This window comes from Suillus bovinus (assembly GCF_016758785.1).
Source record: "Suillus bovinus strain UH-Sbo-P2 chromosome Unknown EDB93scaffold_20, whole genome shotgun sequence".
Lineage (NCBI taxonomy): Eukaryota > Fungi > Basidiomycota > Agaricomycetes > Boletales > Suillaceae > Suillus > Suillus bovinus.
The window spans coordinates 368606-389595 of NW_024542076.1; the positions used below are offsets into that span (position 1 = coordinate 368606).

The 20990-nt window shown below is 45.3% G+C and overlaps 7 protein-coding genes across 7 annotated transcripts; 2 read left to right on the plus strand and 5 right to left on the minus strand.

The window, feature by feature from the left end:
- Positions 1–1825: 1825 nt before the first annotated feature.
- EDB93DRAFT_1071588 (uncharacterized protein) lies at positions 1826–2122 on the minus strand (the record flags this gene model as incomplete). Its single annotated transcript, XM_041444979.1, has 1 exon — positions 1826–2122. A coding segment is annotated over one exon (297 nt), but the record flags the coding sequence as incomplete, so codon positions are not given.
- A 3361-nt stretch (positions 2123–5483) lies between these two features.
- EDB93DRAFT_1103203 (uncharacterized protein) lies at positions 5484–5993 on the plus strand (the record flags this gene model as incomplete). Its single annotated transcript, XM_041447285.1, has 3 exons — positions 5484–5541; positions 5626–5789; positions 5856–5993. The coding sequence occupies 3 exons, from the start codon at positions 5484–5486 to the stop codon at positions 5991–5993; spliced, it is 360 nt and encodes a 119-aa protein (XP_041308783.1).
- An 849-nt stretch (positions 5994–6842) lies between these two features.
- Positions 6843–7661, minus strand: EDB93DRAFT_1249452 (uncharacterized protein; the record flags this gene model as incomplete). The annotated part of the gene is made up of 3 exons (XM_041452860.1): positions 6843–7043; positions 7091–7387; positions 7434–7661. 3 exons carry the CDS (start codon positions 7659–7661, stop codon positions 6843–6845), a joined length of 726 nt encoding a protein of 241 aa, XP_041308784.1.
- Positions 7662–8241: 580 nt separating this feature from the next.
- On the minus strand, positions 8242–8684 carry EDB93DRAFT_1249453 (uncharacterized protein; the record flags this gene model as incomplete). Its single annotated transcript, XM_041452861.1, has 2 exons — positions 8242–8316; positions 8379–8684. The coding sequence occupies 2 exons, from the start codon at positions 8682–8684 to the stop codon at positions 8242–8244; spliced, it is 381 nt and encodes a 126-aa protein (XP_041308785.1).
- Positions 8685–8768: 84 nt separating this feature from the next.
- Positions 8769–10878, minus strand: EDB93DRAFT_1240089 (uncharacterized protein; the record flags this gene model as incomplete). Its single annotated transcript, XM_041451711.1, has 7 exons — positions 8769–8929; positions 9119–9299; positions 9447–9561; positions 9615–9932; positions 9999–10138; positions 10210–10318; positions 10379–10878. 7 exons carry the CDS (start codon positions 10876–10878, stop codon positions 8769–8771), a joined length of 1524 nt encoding a protein of 507 aa, XP_041308786.1.
- Positions 10879–11419: 541 nt separating this feature from the next.
- Positions 11420–13098, plus strand: EDB93DRAFT_1249457 (uncharacterized protein; the record flags this gene model as incomplete). Its single annotated transcript, XM_041452862.1, has 5 exons — positions 11420–11647; positions 11713–12070; positions 12144–12275; positions 12417–12506; positions 12557–13098. The coding sequence occupies 5 exons, from the start codon at positions 11420–11422 to the stop codon at positions 13096–13098; spliced, it is 1350 nt and encodes a 449-aa protein (XP_041308787.1).
- A 7222-nt stretch (positions 13099–20320) lies between these two features.
- EDB93DRAFT_1044730 (uncharacterized protein) lies at positions 20321–20696 on the minus strand (the record flags this gene model as incomplete). The annotated part of the gene is made up of 2 exons (XM_041444606.1): positions 20321–20536; positions 20583–20696. Coding segments are annotated over 2 exons (330 nt in total), but the record flags the coding sequence as incomplete, so codon positions are not given.
- Between the last annotated feature and the right edge of the window lie 294 nt (positions 20697–20990).

The window sequence follows — 20990 nt, forward strand, 5'->3', positions numbered from 1 at the left end:
TTCTTCTGATGGTGACAGTTCATTTGGATGCAAATGCAATTGGGTGTACTCTGGTCGTTGTTTCCCCTGCATCATTCCTTGTCATAAATTGTTGCCCTAGAACTGCACCAAATCTGTCTTTGCATCCATTGCTGGTAATGATGAATGGGGACCTGTCGAACTTAGGTGCACTGCAGTACTGGTTCCGTTATGAGGGTTTGCTTGAGTCTCAGGAAGGTTTGTGTGTGGCGTTGTTCCCAGAAGTTCTTGAGCTTATGTTCTCGTAAGAATTGTCTGTACTTGCTCTTCTTTACCTTCATGGTGCTTGTTGGCATATCCAGGTTACGTAACATGTCCATGAGTGGGGCTGCGATGTGTGCATAGTCTTTGATGAGCAATCTGAAATAACCAGTAAGACCTAAGAAGCGCATCAGTTCTAGAAGATTCTGAGGAATCGGCCACTCAGCGAACTGCTGCCATTTTTGCCAAGTCCGGACATATTCCTTCTTGTCCTACTTGTGCTCCTCCAAAGATAACCTCATTCATGAACAGTTGTGTCTTTGTTGGTGATATTGACAGGCTCCGTTCTCGACATCGGATGAAAAATGTGCATAAGCGATTCAATAGCTCGTCAAAGTCATCTCCTGCTACTGCACCATCATCGACATATAATTCCATCATTAGTTTGACCAAGATGTCATGTAGCGCTTGAGCTGTGAGATTGCTAAAAGACGACGGCGCACTGTGAACTCCCATTGGCATCCGGCAGTATGCTTCATACCCTCGCCCTTCCATATAGAAGCACAAGTATGGTTGGCTTTCTTCTTCTACTGGAATTGCATAGAATCCAGCTGTGAAATCAAGTACACATATGTACTTGTGTCCTGCTAAACACTGCTGTTTTGCTGCAATGTCCCCTTGTGGAGTTGGAGAGACTTCTGACACTTTTTTGACATCGTTAAAGTTCTGACATATGTGCCACTTAATTTTCGAGGCGTCTACAGGTTCTGGTACGATTGGAGGTGCTGAGTCTAGGTCAATTTCTGGATCTGGAGGCTCACCCAATTTAATGCACTGCCTGTTCATGATCTGTCGTATATCCTCCATAGATAGGCTTGTACCAGAGTGTGCCTTCTGTACTAAGACCGTTGATGCGACAGCCTTGACCTCATCTGATTTGATGAATCATGTTATTCCTGCGTCTCGCATATCCTCTAGTACTGGGAAGAGATACTTGTGTTGTGGCTTTGTCAAAGGTCTTTGCTGTATCTTCTTGGCAAAGGATGTACCCGGTGGGACCTGTAAATGAAACTTGATAAAGTATACTGGCTTTACTTCTCATACTGATAGTGCAAAGACATCTGCGAATTCTGCTATTAGCGTCTGTGCCTTGTCCCACTGATCTTCCGTGAGTTGAGTTCCATATCGAACCGAGTTTACTATGGCTTCCACTCTCGCTGGCCAGAAGGGTCCGTTGTTCTGTTAATCTAGTGAATATATTACTCAGTAGTGTCAAGGATGAAAGGTCCAGCACTTCACCTATATGTATCAGTTGCTCTGGGTCTTCGACTTCAAGAATTGGGTATATCTTCTCCTCTGTGGCTGAATCTGTAGCTGTATGATTAGAGGGATTAGTATTAGTTGCTATTAGATATGTATCTGCTATAGTTTGTATGTGTGAAATGTTAGTATTATTTGAGTCTATTAAATTTGAGTCTAAGGAAGGTGTTGACATCTGATCGAAATTAGTGACAGATGGGAATCAGATAGCTGAAGGTAAACATGGGGTTGGTAACGGGCGGTATGTTACAAAGTTTGAAATTTGATAGAAACTATTACTGTGTGGGAGCATTATGGTGTCGTTGCCATAGTCTTGAATTGCATGGACTTGTTCTAGCAGTGGTTTTCCAATTAGCATGTGCCAGGATCCTCCGCTAGGGAAAACTTCGAAGGACATCTGTACGTTGGTGGGTCCCCACGAGACTGTTCCTGTCCATATGCCTGTCAATGGTACTAGGGAACCGTCAGCCATGCGAAGTGTTCTGGAGGATGGACTTAGTGGTGTTAGTCTCCGTGTGATTCTCTGATATGCCGCTGCGTCAATGGCATTGATCATAGCTCCATTGTCGACAATGGCTAAAATTCACACTTTCTCCCCTCATGGTCCATGTAATTGGGGTACTGTTGGGAACGGGTTACTGATTTGTTCTCGGATTGTTTTTCCCGATGTGTCCACCAAATAAACATCAGTGATACAATTATAAGGTATAGAGGAAGGTACAACCAGGCTCGTAAATGACTGCGGTTCATCCGCTGGTGCTTCTGCGTCCATAATTGAAGAAAAGAAGGAATCTGAAAGTGAAAGGGTGCTAACTGGTAACGTGTTAGCCTTAGAGATAAGAGAAAGTAATTCAGTAGGAATAGCGAGTGTGTCCATAGTATGTACAGTACTAAGCACTTCTTGCACTTCTGCTTGAGACGTAGAGAAAATATAAGAGTTCGACTGCTGTTCGTGCAATGAATTGAAATATGGACTGGATACCTGTGGGACTACTGCTGGTCCAGTGTTTGCAGTGTCCCCCCATAATTTTCCGACCCCCAGTCATATCCTGGTTCCTGTGCTCCCCATACATTGTTCTGTTCTCCCCATCCTTGTTTGTCCTGCGGGGTGACATGATATACTGGCTGCGCATAAGGGTTACTGTGTGCTTGGTATGGCGGAAGGTTTGCTGGTGCGACATATTGGACTGGGGTGGTATATGGGGTACGTGCTCCTTGCTGTAGCATCGCACATCATAACATTCCTGCCACCTGTTGGCGCCATTTAGTCTTGTGTGGACACAACGGACTCATCGTCATGCATTGTGAGCTCATGTGGCTTGGGTCTGTGACCATCCTGCAGTTATAACATTCTCCAGAGCCCACTAACGCAGTTCCTGGCCTTAGTGGGTATGGGCGATCTAGGGTTGTCATCCCATCTGTGCCATACGTGCGATGCCATAGGTCTACATCGGCTTCGTATTGATGCATTCCTACTTCAGTATTGGGTCTCTGCGGTACCAGCATTGTTCTTTCTAGTATCTGCGCACATATTACAGTGACATATTTCCGTATTATATGGGTCACCCGACCTACATAATATCTCGTATAAGACGGGCCAGCGGATGATGGGCTGATGTGATGTATATCCTCGATGTTGACGGATGGGCCAGGAGGGATATTATTTCTGATGGAGGCAGGTGGGACCATGTGTGGAATATGTAGAGTAGATGAGTGGGCCGATGGACATGAATATTCTATAGACAGATAGGCTGAGGTAGTTGGATATTATGTAGATGGGTGTACCAAGGTAGGTGGGTATCAGAGAGACAGGTATGCCAAGGGTACTTGTCATCACATACACGAGTGGGCCCAGATATATACTATATTAGACGGGTGGGCCGGCTGAGGGTACATTGTGTCACATACACGGGTGGGCCCAGATATATATTATCTTAGATGGGTGGGCCGAGTGTCAAGGAAGGTGGGTATCAGATAGATGGGTGGGCTGGCCAAGGGTACATGTTATCACATACACGGGTGGGCCCAGGGATATATTATATTAGATGGGTGGGCCAAGGGTGGTATATAATATAGACAGGTGGGCACAGGTGAATGATAATTGTAAAACAATGCAGTACTGATTGCTGAGTAGCTAATTCGGGTGAAGTGTAATGAGTTCCTGCAGCTGCAGGTTCATTACTATTGCATTGCTGTACGAGAAGCAAGGTTCTGACTACTGAAATTTGAGTGAAGCATACCGAGTTCCGAGACCCGGGTGTCAATAAACGAATATCTGATATCCAGCACACTTCCAATGATCGGGTATTTTATTGAGCAATGGATGGTAATATATCTTCGACAGCCGACATCATGGAAGGTTCTCTTATCAGAACCTCGTGTTCACCACCTACCAAATGCCAAATGCCAAGTTCCGACTACCGAAATTTGAGTGAAGCATGCTGAGATCCGAGCCCCGGGAGTCGACAAATGAATATCTGATATCCAGCACACTTCCAATGATCTGGTATTTCAGCTCCCTTATCTGATCCTGACTATCTCCACCCCCTTTAACACCAACCTCTGGGCGTCCAGCATTCAGCTTCTGATTTCCCAAGATCGACTTCATCATGAATAGTTCTTCCACTTCTGCAATTCAAATAAGCCTCTGGCGCACTTGGGCCCTGACAGTCACTCACGAGGCATGTGAATATACTGCACAGAAATTCAATGCAGAGAAGACAGGAGGAGACCCGGTGATACCTTCTCCTAACCTAGACACTGATCTAGTGATGGCCTGCAATTGATTGGTAGATTGGCTCATAAAGGCATATAAAAATCCGAGTGGGTCTTCCTGCAGATTCAGAAAATTCATTTGATCATTCAAATTCCTTCATCACAGTTCAGATAAACATCAACATTGCAAGATATAGCAAATTGATCTCCCCAAAGAACACCGGGCACAATGAGGAGAAAGAGGAGAAGTTGCTTAAGAGATGTCCTCCCGGCCATGAGGGGACAAGGTTTGTGGACATACCCGCCACCATTCTAGATGTGTCCGGCACCATCATTGCATGGTATCTCCCAGACGTCCTGACAGCCGAAACACAGGTGTGTGATATAGATTGTTACTCAATATATATTAAATACCAGATGGTAACCACAGAAGGAAATTTGGGCAGCCACTGAGTTGCTGTCTCCGAGTCTGGAAAGAAGTGTGAAGGTCGATGGGAATTGGCAAACCAATCCAGAGTGGTTCAAACACCACTTGGAAGATGTTGGCCTACCTGCCAGGTGCATTAATTTATCTCCGGCATGGTTTCAACAGGGGCACAAGGTAGGATTTGATAGGATGATGATTTCAGTAGTTGAGCACACCAATCCCATAGAATCTAGCGGACCCGGAGGTATCTGCATCATTAAAGGGACCATTGTCCGAGGGAATCCTAAACACCATTGCGAGGCCAGCAGCCATCACATCAGCGGCGCTCAGGATCATGCATCCAGAGCAGTACTGGGCAGGGTTATGAACATTTTCAAGCCTCAGAGAAAAGGCAGAAAGCAAGGAACTGCCAAGAATGTCCAAGATCCTCCAGTACTGGGCATCCATGTTTAACACGCTATCCATCATTTCCAATCGTCAAACCCCGCATCATCGAGACCATTTATCAATTCCTGAATGCTTTGATATTCTCACCACCATGGGGAATTATTCTAATGCTCAGATGAGCATGCCAAGCCTTCAGCTGGAGTTTGGGTATGATCCCAGGTGTATGATTGGATTTTCTGGAAGGATTGTCAGACATGGGGTTCATGAGGTGGAGGGGGATAGGGTTGGGTAGGCATGGTATATGAGGGACTCTGTTCATATTTATGCCGGGGTTCCCTCATGCGGATGGGCTAGGGTGGATTGACGAACCCTACCACCATGTGGAAGATGAAAAAAGTAGAAAGTGTAATTACCCATGTCAGTACCTGCTTTCAACTACCAAGTACGAACCGTCTCTCTTGATGACACTCGAGGTCTGAAATCCATAGCGGATGCATACAATAACTGTCCAGAGCCTTCTGTGTCTCTTGATGACACTTGAGCACCAACACATTCAGCGCGAGGGAGTGGGGTTTCAGTTGTGGTGCGCAGTTACAAAAGGCCGGCCCTGGGTTGGAGTAGCGCAGACGATATCATCGACCTTACGCTAGGCAATGCTAAGAAGAACGGTCTGTTGCAAAAGGAACCTACAAGTCAAAAGGGCACAGAGAAGCAAAGAAATGTAAGTATGAATGCTGCTGTACAAATTTGAAAATGGTACTGGGGCGATGGCTATCATTGTATTTAGACTCAGATCCTATCGACAGTCATCAAGGCCAGGAGCTTGGTAACTGGGCCTCGGCACTCGGGTCTTGATATTTGGACCTCGGTAGTTAAATGCTGGGAGTCAGGAATTGGTAATGGAGATCCGGAACTCGAAGTTTGATATTCAGCAGTCAACATTCAGTACTCAATGCTTGGACCTCGGAACTCAATATTTGGAGCTCGGTAATCGGGTCTCGGCACTCGGGTGTCGATACTCGGACCTCAGTAGTTATGTTCCGGGAGTCTGGAATCGGTAATGGAGAATCCTGAACTCGGAGTTCAATATTTGGCAGTAAACATTTGGTACTCGACGCTCAGCACCCGACATTTCGGAACTCAGTAATCGGGACTCGATATCTGGAACTCGACACTCGATATTCGGAGTTCGGTAATCGGGTCTCGGCACTCGGGTCTCGATATTTGGACCTTGGTAGTTAAATTCCGGGAGTCGGGAATCGGTAATGGAGATCTGGAACTTGGAGTTCAATATTTGGCAGTAAACATTCAGTACTCGACGCTCAGTACCCGACATTTCGGAACTTGGTAATCGGGACTTGATATCTGGAACTCGGAAATTGATATTCGAAACTCGACACTCGATATTCGGAGTTCGGCAATCGGGTCTCGATATTCAGACCTCGGTAGTTAAATTCTGGGAGTTGGGAATCAGTAATGGAGATCCGGAACTCGGAGTTCGATATTCGCCAGTCAGCATTCGGTACTTGACACTCGGTACTCAACGTTCAGAACTCAAAACTCAATATTCGGAGTTCGGTAATGGGGTCTCGGTAATTGGGACTCGATATCCGGACCTTGGTGGTCAGGACATGGTGATGAACATCTGCACCGTTTATTTCGGGACTTGCCATATAACATCATGTTAGATATTGCAATGTTTACATGCAATTTTCAGTACTCATAAAACACATATGCAACTTGCACTTCAACATTTCCAACTGAGTGACTAGAGCTACTCTCCTCTGCCTCTCTTCAATCTGTCCAGAATGGCAGTGTAGATTTGTATCTCTGCCATCTTGTCACGGATGCCCTCACATTGCTCCTCAAGTAATGTCAGGAGGCGTTCTCTAATCCACCTCAGTCCCATCAGTGATGGAACTGAGGTATGATCCACCTGCTCCGGAATTGTCAGACCATCATTCTCAACGCCATCCTAGAACAGATCAGTCATGAATCAAGGAAATGGAATAAGAATCTTACTAGCCAATGCTGGTAGTGAAAGATACAGCAAGTCATCACCCAATCCCATTGCCATGGTTCGTTTGGGATTGCAGTTTCTCCCATCCACCATGGGGTATCATAGCCGGATATGATCCAGGATGGATCTCCAGGATCTGCGATGTCATGAAACACACAGATGTGATATGAAAAGATGTGATCCGGAACCGTGTTCCAGGTGTGACCAGGAATCAAATGAAGAATATGAGCGATAGGGCTGGGAACGACCGAAATGATGTTCCTGGCAGCTGAGTACTGGAGGATGGGCATGACAAAAGTCTGTGGAAGATGTCAGCATTAACCGCCAGTGTCGTCAGGGTCTTACAGTGATCTCCCATTGCAGCCCGGCTTTGAAGTGCCTGATCTGAGCCAAAGGGGGAAGATTGTTATTTGCAGCCTCTGCCTGATATTGGGAGATGGATGCACGGATGCGCGATGCAGACATCGACATAGTAGCTGAAATGTCTGCAGGAGTGAGAGTGAGGGGCCGGTACTCATTGAGTGAATTCTGATTGTCAGAAGTGGATGCAGGAGAAGCATATAATTCAGGCATGGCTGATGCAGGAGTATCACACTGGCAATGACAATGACAGTTGGTTCAGATGTGAAAATATCATCCACTGATGGATGGATAAATTTTTCAAACTCCGACATGGGCTGACCCGGCCAATTCCTGGGACTAAATTTGTATATCAAAATGGTTGTTATATCCCATCGGCAATAAACCATTCATTCATCTCGGGAATCTATCAAAATGGTCTGCAGGTGTTGAAACGCTGCCTGGGTGTCCTGCGCCAGCAATGAATACATTCGGGATTGCCTTCTGGAGTAGCATGCATGACCCGGAACTCATTTTGTGAATGATTCCTGCATCCGGTCGCCCCATTGGGTTGCTTTCCACAAGAAAAAGTTACATGTCCAATCCATCTCGAATTGGACCAACATCAGCTCTTCCTTCCATCAATCCTGTAGTGCCTTTGCCCGGAGCCAGTGAACTTGGTAAACTTCATATTTGTCCGGTCAGCTCAACGTCGGACGTGTCGAGCATTAGGGAACTCACATTCCTCATTCCATGATTGATCCGGACCATGCATGTTGACCTTGACAGACCAGAACCATGCGAGGGATTCATTTCATTGACCACAGGCATTCGGATCACCCACAGCAGTGCTGATTTTGAGCTGCTCGCGAAGCAGGGGTTTGTACTTCTGAAGTTGGCCATGCCCCATGTCAAGTTTCATCATTTGCGTCCTGGTCTTGGTATACATACTTGCCTGACCATCGTTCGGAATAGGACTGCCTTGTTGCACAAGTGAATGTGGAGGTTGTGAAGTGCATCATTTGCCTGCCCTTCGTGAAGGGAGATCTCCAGTGGAATGAGATCCTCTGCCATCAAGTGTCTGCATCGATCTACCCCGAGGTTTGATGACAATGGGATCACAATGAGCTCGGGCGAGTTCATCCATGTATCAGATGTCTCGGTAAAATCTTCCAGGTCATCATCGAGATCATCTAGGATGTCTACATTCAAGTCATCATGATTGTCATCTCCATCGAATCCCTCTCCGAGATGCATGACAGCAGAACACGTAAATCCATCTATCTGGCCTTGGAGATGATCTCATTGCCGGGCAAGGTCTAATCTCTGTGTCTCCATAGTTCATTTTCCGATTCTTTGGACCTCAATGAGCAATGCAATTTGAGCCTCCTTGATTGCCAACCCCATAGATATCCATGTTGCCACAGATCTCCGAGATGGTGCTGCATTACGGGCATTACCCTGCTCTAGCAGTCTAAGTTCGATCTCCTTTTTGCTCGGTGCTGAGTGCGAAATTAATTCAGACTTCTATGGAGACATGGTCAGCTTACCCTTCTTGATATTTATCTCGTAAACATCCATCGCCACAGGATCATTTATTCTGCTGGATTGAGTGATCCTCTCATTGGCCAACCATTCTGTCTTCAAATTGGCGGGTGCTGCTTCATCGAGTCTGTCGAAAGCCTTTTCACTTTCGGCGATGCAATTTTTCGCCTGCTTGTATTTACGGCAAAGGGTCCTTTTCATGCAGATCATCTTGCAGAAGTTGGAATTGTTCATCTGAAAATCGAGACATTCCTGTCGATGAGGGGATGACATTCCCCAAGCAGCAGGGGAAATTAGGTTAAGATGTGCCCAGAGAGTCTCCATGATCTCTCCATCTATCCAGCCAATGCCTTCGATGAAATTCAATGCATATCGGACATAGCAGCTGTCTTGATGTCCATGCACGTGCCACAAACCAATGCCGGGAATGATGGTCAATTCTGGTACCATTTCAAGAAATCAGCTTCGATCCACCCGAACCTGAAGGTGCTTGTTTTGACAGTTGATGTCATAAGAGGTGACAGCCCTGGTAATGCCTTCCATGTTGTGCTGGGCAGCCTCGCAAAGGGCGTAATCCATGTTCATTTGTCTGCAAACGATGCATGATCAACTCGTGAATGTAGAACTTCATGTTCGGCTTGCCTTTTGCCTTTCTGAAAATCAACCATCACATGAGGCACAAAGCAGCTGTGGTGGGCACAAGCAACTCCCCCAATACCCATCGACTCCAGCTTGTGCCGAGCCGCATTTGCTTGATTTACCGCCTGGTGATTGTTGCAGCTAGATTTTTCCAAAGTGTCAGCAGCCTCCGCAAGATGCGCTTTATACCTGTCCTTTCCCACCATGAACCCCAGCCCATCTGCAAGCCATACTTCATCAAATGGCTTGATGGGATGCAAGTGTTCAGCTTTGAAATTACCGTCCATCACAAATGACCGGGTATATGTCCAGCTTGGAGTTCTTATCATCACTTAGGTCACTTAAGTATGAAACTAGACTCACTCATCAAGTGTTTCATTCCCTGACAAGGATATGTTGATCCCAGGCTGAGGACATGTCGGGCAAAACAATGCAAGATCTCCGGCATTAGGAGCATTGGAACGATGGCTGATGCCATGCCATTTTATGGTCTTCAACTGCCTCCACTGTCGAGCGACTCTCATGAGCTCTCTGTATCAGTCCTTGCCAATTGCCTTGTCAATATAATGTCCTTTAGATGAAGGAGATATATAATTACTGGAACAAGGTGAGGAAACATGCTGGAGGTCATTCGCCGGAGCTTGCTGTAATAGTTCATCGTGGAGGTGCCACATTCTAGGTTGTCCAATAGAAAATTGTCGAGCACTCTGAAGGTGAACACAGTCTTTGGTTTGTTGAATGATGCAGGGAAAAATCCATGTCAAAACATTTGAATGTCTGGACTCATGGTGTTTGGACAATTGCAGCATCGAACCTCAAGGTGATGAACTCCGGACTTGTCGACGATGACCATGGTGTTTTCCTTAGGCTGGAACTCTGGTCCTGACACGGATGGTAGATCTTCAGGCTCAAGCTGGTCCTCAGGTTCGTCTCCTTCGAACAAATCCCACCTATTTGCGAGTGCAGGACATTCTTTGCCATCATGACCAAGGTGTATGACGAGTCCGACATGAGCAAGACAACTTTGCTTGAAGAACTGACCATTCCATTGACTGATCCAGTGGAAAGGATTGCGACAATGTTGACTCCTGCAACATCCCGTGCAATAGAGTGGCTCCCCAAGACAATCTTGACATTTGTAGACCCCATCCTGGTTGCAGGCGATGCATCTCCTATCTTCTGGAGGAGCTTCTCGATCCAGGAGGTGATGCAGATATGATTCCTGCCTTGGGAGCCATTGCCTCAGGTAGTCATTCTGGCTCTGCATTTGTTATACTTAGCAATGTTTGAACAACACTCCAATGGTTTACATTCACTTGCCATTGTTTTTGGAAGCTGCAAAGGCTCGAATGAGCCTTGGTCTTGCTCATAAGTATTATCAGGACAGTCTTCCCAAGTAGGTGGTGCAGGAACAGGCTGAAGTGTTGGTGATTCTGGGGGAGAGTTAGGCATGGACCTGTAGGCATGTCAGTCTTGCGCTTGCAAGCGGGACCTTGACCCAAGTTTTCCTACCTTTTCTGCCCCTTGCTTCTACCCTGTGGGATTTTTGCAGCGGGGTGCATAGACCTATCTTCATCTTATTTTTGAATGTTGCAAGAACAGCATTAGCCCAGGAAGGTCGCACGAATTGTTATTCCAATGCTATGTTTGTGCAGTATTGGTTGTTCATTACAAATTTATTTCCATTAATGGCATCATGTCCAATATGGGGTGATTAACCAACTGTTAGGCTTTGGTCAAAGTTGAACTTCGAACCAATATTAATTACGCCTTGCTTACCCTCAGCACATTCACCAATCAGAGTCACCATGGCAAGGTCAGGTCATTCCACTCGCTTGTCTCCTGGAAGACATAGGGCACATCAACCCCAGACACAGAAGCTCACAGAAACCGAAATTTTCGAGCTGAAGAATTACCTTCCTGAGTGGACTTCTGCAAAAAGGAGCAAGAAGTGGGCAGTTTTCACTGCAATTGCCAGGGCTGCCAGGTTGTTTGCGCCAAAGGTGGACCAAGGACAATGGAAAAAGAGGAAGCAGGTGATACATCCTTGTTGCGATGCGAAACAAAAATTTTAATGTCTTACACTTCCTTCAATGCTCAGATGTACAAGACTTGGTTGTTCAACAACAAGAAAAAGAAGGAAAGGAAGGACATGATAAAGTATGGGAGGAAATGGATGCCTAGGATGGTGATCTACCAGGAGAATCAGGAAGAGGTGCTGAAGAGAATCGAGGATGAGTCCAGGGCAAAGCCAGGAGATCCTGGTATGTTCAAGCATTATCAGGCGGCTGTGAAGAGAGTCATGGCTGAATTGTCCAATGACGAGTTGGAGAAGGCGAAAGAAACTGCCAAAGAATGGTCCAACAACTGTCCTCCTCCCGAGATACAAGCACAGGTCGCCCGTAAGAAGGGACCTGCATATATGGAGCACTTTTTAACAATGCGGGATGGGAGTGTTTGTGTTGTCAGCTTGGAAGAATGAACGGGCGAGGTGCTGTTTGGGATGTGAGTGAATTTTACCTGTCATTGCAGATCTTTCAACCCAATATATTTCACACAGGCATGATGATAACAAGGCATTAGGAGATGGGGACAGCTTCATGAAGACAAAGGACTGGGAGGACATTGAGCCGGTGTGGCAGGAGTATGTGCAGGAACAGTTCGGTGAGTGTTTAAACTGTTGATACCCGGAGGGGTGTGTTGATGGTCTCTGTGATAGGTGCCTGAGCACAGGAAGGTGGCCGACAGATGAAGGGAGGTCGCAAGAGAATCTGAAAACCAGCCTTTGAGCTTGACACTGATGAGGATGGGATGCCAGTTGCTCCCTGGACATCACTGAAACAAAACTCGAGGAGAAGAAGGCCATAGTCAGGGCTTTTCTCACATCGCACTATTGTGAGTCAATCCTTGCTACATCCAGGACTTTGTTGAATGCATCAACATAGGGATTTGTTTGGGGATCGACAAGGCAGTAGTGCCATGGAGCACCATCCTTCAATGCCAGGATGACTTTGTGTCACGAAGATATCTTCCAGCGGATGTCGACTTGAAGGAGCCTTCCAAGTTGCAAAATTGGGACATGACAGCCCTCCTCAATTTCTGGTATGCTCGGCAGGAGAAAGGCGAAGGATCAACATTCACATTCAAAGCATGGAAGAACAAAGATGGCGACATGGTAGCATCGGTCGTATCAGGCAGGTTGCCTTCCCATCGGACAGATAAAGTCAAAAACACGCAAAGGGTAATCATCCGAAGCCCTAGGGATTCATCCTCCGAACCTGACAGTGATTTTGGGAATGACACTCATCATATGGATGATGATGATGATAATGATGATAATGACTCAGCTGATGGTAGATCACCAAAAAAGAGAACCAGAACTGGAGAAGGCCCTTCATCATCACATGCAGAGACGGCAATCCCACTGTCAATTCCGAAGCCTTGCCCTGTCAAGCTGGCAAAACATGGTGCACTGCTGACATCGTGAATGGGTGACCTCCTGGCCAGGTTAACCAACAGCAACACTGGTGAGGTTGACGATGATGTTGCAATGGAAGGGAGGAAAACATTGCCGGCTCCAAAAAGGATGCAAGGAAAGAAAGCTGTGACTGAGTGATTGGCGAGGACCACCTGGAGTAAGTCGATGCCAAAGCCATTAGACAGTACTCCTCGGGTGACAAGAGCAAGGGGAAGGAAGTGATGTACTTATCCCACACTGTCTCCCCTTATGTACATATCCATGTCATGCAATGGGAAGTAGGTTATTGGTGCGCCGGACTCGAAACATGGACCTGGTGGTCGGTGCTCAGGTCTCGGTAGTCCTCGGATAGTGAATAAATTGGAAATGGGAGTTCCATACATCCATAATTAAGTAGTTTACATGACGTGAGTGGGTTCATAAACATTCAAAAGTTCACAGGTAATTTGTCTACTAACAGAAATTGTGTAATTTACATTTGAATTTGATCTTCAAACCTAAGAATGAGGGAATCTAATACCTTGAGCATTTTGGAAGTCAAACGTTCAGCTCTTTGCAGCCTCCGGAGGTCTTCATCAGCTCTTCTGAGTTTGTCAGATGTTTCTGCCCAGGCAGTTCGGAATGGTCTCTCAGCCTTGAGTAGTTGTTGGATGGATGGGTCGGGAATATGTCCATGTCGCTGTTTGTAATCCCAGACCTGATCTTGAATGGATTGAACTAAGAGACAAATTAGCAGAAAGATAAATGATTATATCAGATACTCACTGCCTGTGTGATTGTAAGACTCAAATGGCTGGAGATCCCGGACCATGGCAAGCAATTCTTCATAAGTGACATCCGGGTGTGGCAAATCACGTTCAGGAGATTTTGCCATCGCTTGGGAGATGAATTAAGTAAGGAAACCTGGATGGTAGGGAAAAACATACATCACATATTACAGTGACATATTTCCGTATTATACGGGTCACCCGACCTACATAATATCCCATATAAGACGGGCCAGCGGACTATGGGCCAATGTTATGTATATCTCCGATGTTGATGGATGGGCCGGGAGGGATATTATTTCTGATGGAGATGGGTGGGCCCATCTATGCTGATATTATATATATCCTCGAAGATGTTGGGTGGGCCGATGTAATGGTTTATTGTATAGATGGGTGGGCCGAGGGAGTGGTGGAATATGTATTATATAGACGGGGCCGATGTAAGGGTTATTGATGGTGGGCCAATGTAAGGGTTTATTGTATAGATGGGTGGGCCGACATACTGGAATTATTTTGTAGACGGATGGGCCAAGGAAGTGGTAGAATATTCATTATATAGACAGGTGGGCTGATGGAGGGGGATGTTATATAGACGGGTGGGCCGAGGTAGTGAGATATCTGTCTGACATTCACGGATTACCGAGTCCCAGATGCCCAAAACCCTGAATCCCATTGTGCAACATCCATTCCGGACACCCAAACACCCCAAGCTCGAGACTGGAAACTGGAAACTGGTGAAAATGTGTTAAATTTCTATTTCCTTACACCAAACACATGAACACCTGAACACCCAAAGCCTGAAGCTTAAAAGTCCATGTATCAAATCACTGAGTGCCAAGTGCTGATAGACCCAAAGCCTGAGTCCCAAAATCCGAAGCCCAGAACCCAAAAACATGTATGCAAAATGTCCATTTTTCATTCATTGCACAAATCACTGAGTGTCAAGTGACAAAACCCGAAACTCGAGACCCAGTACACAAATCACCAAGTACCGAGTGCTGAGGGCTGAACCCCAAAGTCCAAAACCTGAAAACATGTATATAACATATCCATTTTTCAGTCATTGCACAAATCACCGAGTGTCGAGTGCCAAAACCCAAAACTTGAAACCCGGTATGCAACATGCCCATTTTTCATTTACATTAAACAAATCATTGAATGCCGAGTGCTGAGGCCCAAAGCCCAAAGCCCAAAAATATGTATACAACATATCCATATTTCCCTCACTGCACAAATCAGTGGGTGTCGAGTACTGAAACCCAAAACTTGACACCTGGTACACAAATCACCAAGTGCCAAGTGCTGAGGCCTGTGCCCTGATGTCCGAAGCCCGAAACTAGAAAATATGTATACAACATATCAATATTTCACTCATTGCACAAATCACCGAGTGTCGAGTACTGAAACCTGAAACTCAACACCCGGTACATAAATCACCAAGTGCCGAGTGCCGAGTGCCAAGGCCTGATGTCCGAAGCCCGAAACCCGAAGCATGACACCCAAAAATATGTATATAACATATCCATATTTCCCTCACTGCACAAATCACTGAGTGTCGAGTGCCAAAACCTGAAACTCAAAGCACGGTACAAAAATCACCAAGTGCCAAGTGCCGAGTGCCAAGGCCCGAAGCCCGATGTCCGAAGCCTGAAACCCGAAGCTTGAAACCCGAAAATATGTATACAATATATCAATATTTCACTCATTGCACAAATCATCGAGTGTCGAGTACTGAAACCCAAAACTCGACACCCGGTACACAAATCACCAAGTGCCGAGTGCCAAGGCCCGATGTCCGAAGTCCGAAACACAAAGCCTGAAACCCAAAAATATGTGTACAACATATCCATATTTCACTCATTGCACAAATCACCGAGTGTCGAGTGCCAAAACCTGAAACTCAAAGCACAGTACAAAAATTACCAAGTGCCAAGTGCCGAGTGCCGAGGCCCAAACCCCGATGTCCAAAGTCCGAAACCCAAAGCCTGAAACCCGAAAATATGTATATAACATATCCATATTTCCCTCACTGCACCAATCACCAAGTGTCAAGTACCGAGAACCCGAAACTCGACACCCGGTACACAAATCACCAAGTGCCGAGTGCCAAGGCCCGAGCCCCGATGTCCGAAGCACAAAACCCGAAGCATGACACCCGAAAATATGTAAATAACATATCCATATTTCCCTCACTGCACAAATCACTGAGTGTCGAGTCCCGAAACCCGAAACTTGAGACCCGGTACACAAATCACCAAGTGCTGAATGCTGAGTGCCGAGGCCCGACATCCAAAGCCTAAAACCCAAAGCCTGAAACCCAAAGATATGTATACAACATATCCATATTTCCCTCACTGCACAAATCAACAAGTGTCGAGTACCGAAACCCAAAACTCAACACCCGGTACACGTGACTACAACTGGACACGAATTCTGTATTTGTATGTATTATCCATTGATGTAGGGTTCAAATAACTTGGGAATTGTATTGACTACCAAGGGTCGGGACTCGGGACTCGCTAGTCAATGTAGGAAAATGATAATGAAAAAATGAAAATTATTATTATGCTTAACTTTCTTAATGAAGGTTGTAGTCCAAGTCTATGTGAGTGTATTGGTACCCAGTGTAGTAATGGTTGCGGTGCTGGGCTCAGAACCACTGATTTTCATACTCATGTCATTCTTGTCAATTGGAGATTATTTGAAGACTACATTAAATGTTAGTCAGGGTTGAGTATGATAATGAATGTATAGTCATACCTCAGTCTGAGAACAAATAGACTGAGGTAGGATGATGCAGGTATGAGGATTATATATTTGTCTGGCATGTTAGCAATGATGTAAAGATGAGGCGTGCATTTGTACATGTGTGCAGTAAGTGAGCATAAAGATAAAAGAATGAATATTAATAGCGAGACTTGCACATTATGTTGAGATATCTAACATGACAAGCCTGTGATGGGATCAGAGACCTGGAATAACACCCATATATGTCCATTATAATAGCCCTAATAATTTAGAAAGATACATGAAGGATTGATGTAATGACAGGCATATGTGTGAAATGTGACAATAGACATATTTTTACAAAGTCGCATTTATAGATGATTCAGGCCAAAGATTTCATTAAAAATATGTAGGATAGATTGTAAACTACCTAAGGAACCCATACTGCCTACTGCCTTGAGGGTAGGGGGTGGGTGGAAGGGATATAGTGAAAACATGAGTTGACTCAGCATTAAAGTCCTATTATTGCTTCACTGACCATTTTCGATGCTTTGGGTCTTTGAAGTTTCCCACACTCCATTTCTTATCTATTTCACTTCCTCAGTACTCAATTCTTGGTGGATTTGTCTGTAAATTTATGTCTATGATACTTAATATATTTTAAATATACTCCAGGTTTTTGATCATGAAGATTCAATGTTTTGAAGGTATGGGCCCCTTATCAGGAGAAATGGCAAGTATGCACACTAGCTCACAAACTCCAGCCTATTGTGAGCTGATCTTGGTCATAAGAGGCAATAATATAAGCTATGCTCATTATATATTAAAAGGTTGGATCATGGATGCAAGGGCAAGATACTGAAAATCGTGAAAAATGTCAAAAGTGCAATGGTCTATGCTTACATGTAATAACACTGTCTGTAATATTCAATAATGTGAAAACGAGTAAATATGCACCAGTGGGGATAGATACGACTAGACAGGACATAGGAAGGATGAGTCTGATGCAAAAACATTGGGTCCAAAACTTTCAGGCCGGGGTCGGGCATTGGGATCAGGATCGGAATGTCAGGGATGTGTCGGACAAATACTGTTTAATGTGAGTATCGAAAACACAGGTTTTGAGCCCAGTGCTGCGACTATCATTACACCAGGTACTGAGTACTGATTTCTAAGTACCGAGTACCGAGTAATGAAATAACCAATTGACAAGAAAAGACTACCAATACACTCACCTTGACTGGGACTACAACTTTCATTTTTCATTCTCGCCGATGTTTCAGATTTCTTTAGCTTATATCTTGGTCAAATGATAACCGATGGACAAGAAAAGACTACCAATACACTCACCTAGATTCGGACAACAACTTCCATGTTTTCATTATCTTTGCATATTGCACACCGGGTTTTGAGTTTCGGGTTTTGGCACTCAACACTCCGTGATTTGTGCAATGAGTAAAAAATGGAAATATTGCATACATGTTTTCGGGTTTTGGGCTTCGGAATTTGGGCTTCAGATGTTGGGTTTTGGGCCTTGGCACTTGGCACTCTGCACTTGGTGATTTGTGTACTGGGTCTCAAGTTTTGGGTTTTGGTACTCGATACTCAGTGAGTTGTGCAATGAGGGAAAAATGGATATGTTGCATACATATTATCAGGTTTCAGGCTTTGGGTTTTGGGCTTCGGACATCAGGTTTTGGGCCTTGGACATCGGAGCTCAGGCCTCAGCACTCAGCACTTGGTGATTTGTGTACCGGGTGTCGAGTTTTGGGTTTCGGTACTTGACACTCCATGATTTGTGCAATGAGGGAAATATGGATATGTTATATACATATTTTCGGGTGTCATGCCACTCGGCACTCAGCACTTGGTGATTTGTGTACTGGGTGTTGGGTTTCGGGTTTCAGTACTTGACACTTGGTGATTGGTGCAGTGAGGAAAATATTGATATGTGATATACATATTTTCGGGTTTTGGGTTTCAGTACTTGACACTCGGTGATTTGTGCAATGAGTGAAATATGGATATGTTATATACATATTTTTGGGTGTCATGCTTCGGGTTTCGGGCTTCGGACATCAGGCCTTGGCACTCGGCACTCGGCACTTGGTGATTTATTGTACTGTGCTTTGAGTTTCGGGTTTTGGCACTCGACACTCGGTGATTTGTGCAATGAGTGAAATATTGATATGTTGTATACATATTTTCTAGTTTCGGGCTTCGGACATCAGGGCACAGGCCTCAGCACTTGGCACCTTGGTGATTTGTGTACCAGGTGTCAAGTTTTGGGTTTCAGTACTCGACACCCACTGATTTGTGCAGTGAGGGAAATATGGATATGTTGTATACATATTTTTGGGCTTTGGGCTTTGGGCCTCAGCACTCGGCATTCAATGATTTGTTTAATGTAAATGAAAAATGGGCATGTTGCATACCGGGTTTCAAGTTTTGGGTTTTGGCACTCGACACTCGGTGATTTGTGCAATGACTGAAAAATGGATATGTTATATACATGTTTTCAGGTTTTGGACTTTGGGGTTCAGCCCTCAGCACTCGGTACTTGGTGATTTGTGTACTGGGTCTCGAGTTTCGGGTTTTGTCACTTGACACTCAGTGATTTGTGCAATGAATGAAAAATGGACATTTTGCATACATGTTTTTGGGTTCTGGGCTTCGGATTTTGGGACTCAGGCTTTGGGTCTATCAGCACTTGGCACTCAGTGATTTGATACATGGACTTTTAAGCTTCAGGCTTTGGGTGTTCAGGTGTTCATGTGTTTGGTGTAAGGAAATAGAAATTTAACACATTTTCACCAGTTTCCAGTTTCCAGTCTCGAGCTTGGGGTGTTTGGGTGTCCGGAATGGATGTTGCACAATGGGATTCGGGTTTTGGGCATCTGGGACTCGGTAATCCTGTGAATGTCAGACAGATATCTCACTACCTCGGCCCACCCGTCTATATAACATCCCCCTCCATCGGCCCACCTGTCTATATAATGAATATTCCACCACTCCCTTGGCCCATCCATCTACAAAATAATTCCAGTATGTCGGCCCACCCAGTCTATACAATAAACCCTTACATTGGCCCACCCGTCAATACAATAAACCCTTACAACGGCCCACCCGTCTATATAATACATATTCCACCACTCCCTTGGCCCACCCATCTATACAATAAGCCATTACATCAGCCCACCCGACATCTTTGAGGATATATATAATATCAGCATAGATGGGCCCACCCGTCTCCATCAGAAATAATATCCCTCCCAGCCCATCTGTCAACATCGGGGATATACATAACATCGGCCCATAGTCCGCTAGCCCATCTTATATGGGATATTATGTAGGTCAGGTGACCCGTATAATACGGAATTTGTCACTGAAGGGGCTCAGCATACTCAGAACCAGGATGTGCGGAATGAATGCTGTGTGCATGCACATGTCATGCAGCCTCCACTGTGATGCGTGAAATGCAACTATCAACAGTGAAGGTGGACGGATTGGTGGGTGTTGCAGTCATGTTCTCGTCATGCATTTGTTGCTCGAGCATGGACTTAAACTGTTGCCATACGGCTGTCTGAGGCAGGCCAATGAGTAAGCTGTAAATGGTGTCCTGCATCCCTGAGACCAGCTCCCAAATCGTGAAGATGTTCCCGAAACATGGCATGCTGTCCGACATAATTTGTTGCATCGGCAGAGTCCTTCATTCGAAGGGCATCTAGTCGTTAACATAGTTGGTACTGAGCACTTGTATCAGTCCTGTTGAAGTGCTCTGCGAGTATCTGCCACACTTTGCGAGCAGAGACAGTGTGTGAGCGTGATACAAGTGCGCCAACTGATGGACTGAGATGGCAAGCGACTAGGTCCTTTGCTTTCATGTCCTTCAACAACCATTCACACATTGTCGCTGTCTCCACGGCAGTGACAGTTGTTGGGATCAGCAGGGACTGGTAATAAAGATGGAGTTCCAAGGAGGTCTGCAGGATCCAGAACCATATTAATATGGCACCAAAGGTCTTTGCACGCAAGTGCATATTGCATTTTGGTTGACCATCCAATATAATTTTCCGATCCTAAGAGTTCAGGAATATGGTCAAATTTACCCATGACGATACCACCATGAGGGACAACGAGATAAAGTGAAAATGTGTGAGTGGCGGTTAAACGTGAGGGGAATTTGGTCTAGTAGTTTCGTTCGAGGGCTCATAACCTGTTGAATGTGAAACTAAAGAGAGAGTCTCAGCATCTAGGAAGAACAGCTATATCATTCATAGTACCTAAAGAGAGAGTCTAGAGATGAATTAAGGTAAGACAAGGCTGGCGTGCAGAATGAAAATGAAACATACCTCAGCGTCTAGGAAGAACAGCTGAGGTATAAATATAACACAATGAGACACTTAT